Source organism: Necator americanus, chromosome IV (genome assembly GCF_031761385.1).
Source record: "Necator americanus strain Aroian chromosome IV, whole genome shotgun sequence".
NCBI lineage: Eukaryota > Metazoa > Nematoda > Chromadorea > Rhabditida > Ancylostomatidae > Necator > Necator americanus.
Genome location: NC_087374.1, coordinates 18598499 through 18605840, shown reverse-complemented (window position 1 = coordinate 18605840; position 7342 = coordinate 18598499). Strand labels below are relative to the sequence as shown.

The 7342-nt window shown below is 42.8% G+C and overlaps 2 protein-coding genes across 2 annotated transcripts; both read left to right on the top strand.

Annotated features, from left to right (window-relative positions):
• Window positions 1-793: 793 nt before the first annotated feature.
• On the top strand, window positions 794-2515 carry RB195_001815 (uncharacterized protein; the record flags this gene model as incomplete). Its single annotated transcript, XM_013436294.2, has 6 exons — window positions 794-955; window positions 1037-1093; window positions 1204-1333; window positions 1541-1630; window positions 2211-2302; window positions 2390-2515. 6 exons carry the CDS (start codon window positions 794-796, stop codon window positions 2513-2515), a joined length of 657 nt encoding a protein of 218 aa, XP_013291748.1.
• A 2509-nt stretch (window positions 2516-5024) lies between these two features.
• Window positions 5025-5345, top strand: RB195_001814 (uncharacterized protein; the record flags this gene model as incomplete). Its single annotated transcript, XM_064198769.1, has 1 exon — window positions 5025-5345. The coding sequence occupies one exon, from the start codon at window positions 5025-5027 to the stop codon at window positions 5343-5345; it is 321 nt and encodes a 106-aa protein (XP_064054650.1).
• Window positions 5346-7342: the final 1997 nt, after the last annotated feature.

Genomic DNA, 7342 nt, shown 5'->3' with positions numbered 1-7342 from the left:
AACTATGACATTTCTCATGTTTTTTTATATGTCATCACTAGCTTTTGTTTCAATCATGAGCGAAATAAAACGAAAACTTAGAGGCAACTAGTGACATGGCACCATTCATTGTCAGGCGTTTTTGTGTTTCTCATAAAATTGAAATCCGTTTTGTATTGCAAAAATTCTATATTTGCTATTTATTATATATTTATATTTGCTATTTATCCGCTGCTATAGCTGTACGCGTTTGAGGAAATCCTTATCAAGTTTTTCTTTTGAAGTATTCTGTTTCATTTTGTTTGTTGCTGCGCAAAAAATGGACTTCTGTCATGTTAGAAACACAAAGACGACTAACAACTAATACTAATCGCGCTATATGCTAATAATTGCCCGTAACCGTTTCCATGTCTATGATTAACACAGATAAAATCGAATGATTGCATTACACGCTCGCTTAGACACTGGTCCTATTTATTTTAAACCCATAAATCTTTGTTGAGCTTTCCTTCAACATTCTTCTTCCATCTTGTTCATGCTATCATTGTTTTCGCTTCAACATTAGGAGGCACTCAATTGCGCCCTTATTTCTGGAGGTTCTAAGTTCCCAGTTTTATCTTAGTAACTTTGGCTCACATGTTATAGATCCTCTAAGACTAATGTTTAGGTTTTAGTGGGTCGATTGACATAGTTACTTACTTCCAGAAATAAGAGCGCTGCTGAGACCCCTCGCGACTACATTTTAGCCTTCTTCGTTTCTTCTCGAATTCTATCCCTGATTCAATTTATATTATTAATATTAATTTGCAGGGTGATGTCCGATGTGCCCTCGTCCTTGTCTGGGTTTGAATACACTATTGATAAGACTTGGGATGGATTACCTATTGATCACGACCCTATTCATGTGAAAATGAAATGGCTTTTCGCCAGACTTCCAGGCAAGCCACACAAAAGAGTGATCAAAGTCAATTTCCAGGTATAGTTTTCACAGTCATTTGGTTCTCACTACCTGTGTCACAAGTGGTTGTTTATCGGAAATGTGATTCCCGTCATTCAGGCTCCTTTATTTGATGATCCCGAAGCGCCACCAGACCCGCCTGGGATACTACCTGGAGTGAGCTTCTCTGCATTGCGTAGTTTTATTGTTCGTTAGTGTGCACAGTTTTGGAAGTTTCCTATTCGTTCTTAGATTTTTTCTTTGGTTCTCCTTTCATTGTATTTTAGCTTTGGGAATATGAGGTTGTTGAATTTTTCTTCGCTAATAATCGTAACCAATATCTTGAAGTAGAAGTTGGCCCCCATGGACACTGGCTTTGCTTGTTATTTGATGGAATTCGGAAGCCATTCAATTCTGGTATGTGTTTCGTAGATGAAATACTTTTAAAATCTTGCTTTCTATATTTATTTATCTATTCTATATTTGGTGGCACATCAGTAAGATGTAGTCGTATTACTGGGACACCTGCTTTTTTGTAAAGAAGACACTTTAGTCTTTGCATTTTTGAATGACTATGTAGTACTTATTTTATGATGTCCTTATCTTCATTTGTCACTATTTCAGGAGAAGAGCTGGAATTGGAGATCACTAATAAATTCGTTGGAAACGTATGGCACTGCGAATTCGAGATTCCTCTTGCTTATTTACCAGGAAGTGAGTGCCTGGACAAATCGCTGCACTTCTTTTCAGTTCAATTGATTTTCCCTATGTCATAGTGAAAAACGTCTAGTTTTCTTTCTCCTCTAAATAAACTTGTGTTTTCCACACTCTCCTTATGGATGAATTTAAAGGCATCACTCCACGAATCTGAGCGGATTTGAGGTGAAGTATTCGTATACGGGATGGGAGACTGTGGAGAGGGGGGTGATTCCGTCCATTTCTTCCTAATTGCCGTAAAAAACGGCCCAGGAGATACAGCTTCAGGCGTTCTGGCGCACTATTTTCTACAAGGAGTTCGACTGGAGCGCGCTAGCCTTGTGCGGCACCGCATCTTCCGGGCCGTTTTTTACGGCAATTAGAAAGAAATGGACGGAATCACCCCCCTCTCCATAGTCTCCCATCCCGTATACGAATACTCTACCTGAAGTCTGCACCACCTCAGATTCGTGGGGTGATGCCTTTAAATTTTCTATTGTGCTTCGCCTTCTTCCATTTCCGTGCTAAAAAGTTGTTTCTAGTTAGTTAGTTAATTAGTTTCTGCAGTTATTGTTAAATTTGGTGAATTCCTATTCAGATATAACCAAATTCAATTCTTTTGCAATTCATGGTACAGGAGACGAGCGGGTATACGAAGCGTTAAATCCTGTGACAGACGGGCATTACGAGGTAGGAGTCGATCCATTACCTTTTGAGTTCATTGGTTGCATCGTTTACATGTTTAGCACTAACTTGCGGTTAGATTTCACCTTGCAGAAGCCAGATTTTCATCGGCTACAGTTTTACGGCAAAATTAATATGCGCCGATTATTGCCGGACGGATACGGGACGAAGCCGTTCATCGACTACAAATACGGGGATGTGTGGAAGGACCACTATTGATTACTGTCGAATTCAATTCATTTTTTTTGTGTTGATCTTGTTCGCTGTTCATATTCACAAATTATTTGTTCTTCAAAGTTTTGAAGGATAAAGAGTGGAGCATCAAAGGAGAACATCATCCTCGTTTTGGATTGAAGGTATCACTCCACGAATCTGGGGTGGTGCAGGTTTCAGGTGGGTTATGCCTATATGGAGTCGTAGATTGGGTGATTCCGTCAATTTCTTCCTAATTGCCGTAAAAAAAACGGCCCTGAAGATACGACTTCGAGAGTTCCGGCGCGCTATTTTCTAGGAGTTCGATCGGAGCGCGCCAGCCTTGTGCATGCGCCGCATCTTTCGGGCCGTTTTTTACGGCAATTAGGAAGAAATGGACGGAATCACTTTCCTCTCCATAATCTACGATCCCGTATACGAATACTCCACCTTAAATCCGTACCTCCTCAGATTCGTGGAGTGATGCCTTTAATCTGACTAGAACTGCGCCTATTGTGCGCGCTTATCACATAGTTCTTTTTTTCGACAGATCAATGGATAGTCGGTGTCTAGAGGCAGCATACCACGAATCTGAGGTAGTGCGGATTTCAGGTGGAGTATCCGTATACGGTGTCGTAGATTATGGAGACGAAGGTATTTGCGCTCTTCTCTCTCTGCATCACTGCAAACAGTCGCCTTCAAAATGCTGTTTTTTACGACGCCATCTACTGCAACGCTCTACCCTTTGCGCCGCCTCCGCCCTGCGACTAGTCGAAAATCAATTCGGACTGCCCCGATAGGCAGCAAGGGCTACGCGGCAAAGGTGGCGCGCTGCAATAGAAGGCGTAGTACAAAGTAACATTCACTGTTCGGCTGCTTGCAGTGATTCAGGGAAAGATGAGCGGAACCACCCCGGTCTCCATAATCTATGACCCAATATACGGATACTCACCTGAAATCCGTACCACCCCAGATTCGTGGTATGCTGCCTTTAAACTTTACTTTTCTGACTCAAGAAGGCTATTCAGGAATTCACGGTCCTAAAAAAATGGAACGCCTTATTAGGCTCCTTAGAGTTCCACAGAGAATGGATTGACTGACATTTGACTACGATTTTTGGCTACGCCATCCGTTCGTGTTGCGTCGTTGAGCTTCATTTTTGAGTGCAATCTCTAGTTATTCCAATCTCTAACGGTAATGAAATGATGTCACCCAAAATATGCAAAGCCCCAAGAACGTATTGCAATGCGGGATAAGCGGGAGGCGCGCAACTGCAGCAGGGTTCAGTTCGTTTTGAAACAACTGATGAACGGCTCGCCTTCGAACGATGAGCAAGCGGAAGTCAGCAACTTGGGATCATCCAAGAACATCGAGAATGTAGTGAGAAAGACCAAGAACAGGCGGCTCCATGCTCATTTTCAGTTTGCAAGGAGTGAGCATTGTGGTCAGCGTCGCCGAAGATCCTATCAGATGGTTGATGATAGGAGTAGTTCTGCATTGGTCAGGGGAGGGTGGATTCGGTGTTCCGCATTATATCACCGATACGACCACTAATTCGCCAGCAAAGATAAAATTAGGTAGACTGCACATGTGATGCGTCCCAACGACAAATCGATAGAAAAGAGTGGCAGGCGATTGGGTCCCGCTAGATATGAAACCTACAGTACGAAGATCGCCGACCAGATGATTTGAATCTTTCAAAGAAAAATTGCTTGCACTTGCTGCAATTGTAAGAGATGAGTAGGAGTCCCACTACGATCGCAGCCACTTACGTAATTGCACTTAGCTTCATTGTTACCCTGTAATTTCGTAATGATCGGGGCAAACACATGTTGTGATCAAGGGCTCTCGAGCCCTTAACTCCAAGTTAGGTAATAATCCTAACCAGCAAGGAGATTGCATAGCTCATCTGTTGTAAATGTGAGCACATGAACGGCAATATATGCGAGGAACTATGTAGGCAACCACTTGACGTTGTAAGTGATGTGGATAATGCGCTCTATCGTAAGTTGATCGATCTGTAATATTCCCTTTAGGGGCGGAACTATCTAACACGAGAGGAGGAGCAGTCTCGTGGCTAGGCTCATAAGAGCACACGCCTGGAGCACACGAGGAGCACCCTAGCCGCTGGATACCTGCAGACGCTAGCCTGAGCCTTTCGAGGATGCTCCCGATGGGGGCGAAGCCCAGATCATCTGTTAGAGGTAAGGCTTCTCCTTGTATGGGTTGAGAGCTGCTTCCACTGCGCGACTCTTACTATGTTCGGGGAAAGGAACATCTATGCGGCAGGTCAAAACTCGTTCATTATTGAAATGTCCACAGAAAAGGCGGTGAAAACTCTCCTTTCCGCATAGCTGTCACTCTTCTGTCGCATTAAATTACTACTAGTGGAGCAATTCTACCATGTAGCACGCGCCAACATGAAGATTGCACGGCTTCTGCAGATCAGCCATTTGAGAGAGCAGCTTACACTTGTCTTCGTTCGTAGGTTTTGTGATGGTAGCGACAGTTCCGAAACATTAGTATTGATGAAACGATGATAAAGACAGCTAACAACTCAGTTCTTTGTTTCACATATGACGCCGATGAAAAGGCTAAACGTCAAGGTCTACGCAAGGTCGACTTTCATATTCGTGTGCAGGAAGATAAATATAGAAATCGTAGCGAAAGTCCTGATCCTAAGGTACGATTTGCACATTCACATCTAGCTGTGAGGTCCAAAAGAAGACTTGGAAGTATCTTTGTTTGGCGAACTAGGCGTTTGTCCGGACTAATCACTTTCGATTTCACTGCCGCTCAAGGCTCCGAAGAAGACGAACTCATGAGAAAGACAGTCGAGAACAAGAATACAAGTTAGCCTGAGACTCAACTTATAGAAACGTACTGAACTGCGGGGAAGTTAATCGAAGCCTGTTACACTTCGAATAATGTTCTTACAGCAACAAACCAAAAAGAACCATTCACAACCAAACTCCTTCGAAGCTCTTCGGTCAGTTGACAGGTGGGATTAAAACAAAATGTTGAAGGAGAATAGAAACAACATAGTGCAATGAACAGCACGAACAATAGAAACAAAATCGTAAGATCATATCATGCTCGTTTGTTCTGGTATGATAAACCTTGAAGAGGAAGGATATCTTGTTATCCTGAGATAGATAAGTCAATTCTGTTGAACCCTCTACGTTCTTATAGTGGAATGTGAAAATTTGGCTGCAAAGTCGTTTTATAATTCACGAAAGACCTTTGCGGTCTGAGTGTGGGATACCGTGGAGCTGGACTTCTGAGGTTCTATAAGCGTTTCGATTTCAACTGCACTGAAGGTCAATTTCGAGCCGAGAAAAGAGAAACGTAGCGCTGGGTAAAGGTCTCGTCAAATATCTCCAGACATTATATATGGTCAAGATTTCAGTGCAATTATGAAGTGGCTGTTCTAGCATTATTTATTCTAACAAACTACGCGACATTTGAGATCTCTTGTCCTTGTCCGATAGGACCTCCAGACTGAAAATAACATTTTATTTTACAAATACAGCACAAAGACAACAACATAATGTATCTCAAAAAATCTCATAAAAATACAGAAGAAAAAAATCAACGATACAATGACCCTGGTTCGAATATGAATCGATTAAAGGCAGCATACCACGAATCTGGGGTGGTGATTCTGATCTGATTTCAGGTGGAGTGTCCGTATACGGTGTCGTAGATTATGGAGACGAAGGTATTTGCGCTCTTCTCTCTCTGCATCACTGCAAACAGTCGCCTTCAAAATGCTGTTTTTTACGACGCCATCTATTGCAACGCTCCACCCCTTGCGCCGCCTCCGCCCTGCGATTCGTCGAAAATCAATCCGGACTGCCCCGATAGGCGGTAAGGGACGCTGCGCGTGCAACGGTGGCGCGCTGCAATAGAAGGCATCGTACAAAACAGCATTCAGGGGCCGGGTGTTTGCTGATTCAGAGAGATGAGCGGAACCACCCCGGTCTCTATAATCTACGACCCCGTATACGGATACTCCACCTGAAATCTGTACCACCCTAGATTCGTGGTATGCTGCCTTTAAGCGCGTAATTTTTCCTTCAAATTTTTTCTTCAGAGAATGTTTTTCTTATCAGGAATCAAATTTCATTTTTGCACTTTTTATTGGGGTCAGCATTTGATTTCATCTAGGTTTCCGAGCGTTGCGGTCGGAAAGTCTGGCATACACCTTCACTCCCCGACCCCCAACAGTAGGGCGCTCCGTTCTCCTTCCCACTTTGTCTCCTACTGACATGAAATTAGTGGAGCTACTTCTCTCGACGCTACAACGCTTCGAAACCCTTTGATCCATCGCGAAGCAGTTATCGATTCTTGATTAGTGGTTATCGCAAAAGCTTACAACAGTCCGTTGATATCACGATGAGCAAATCAATCAATAACTCACCTATTTCTGTTAATCGTGCTTTTGGTGATATTACATCATAAAACCAAACCCGCTAACTGGTCGACGACGGCAGCTTAGAGGCGTGTAATGATCTACAGACAGTAATCTTACGGGAGGATCCGAAAAATCGTCAGTTCTAGGGATTCCCTTGCATAAATTACTTTAATATATCCCGAGAATCTGACATGGATCTTTGATATTGATTGATCAGCACATGGCGAGACAAACAACGAAACAGTGATACCAATACATTGAGAATTAGTAACCGTAAGACAGTAATTCAACAGAATGACTAGAAGATACATTAGAAGCATATCCAAACATTTTGATCGTATTACTACTAGAAAGGAGATGAGATCACATGGCTTGATGAGATAATTCAAGAAAACTGGGACAGGTTTTGTTCATCATCTGACTTCTGAACGGGTCAA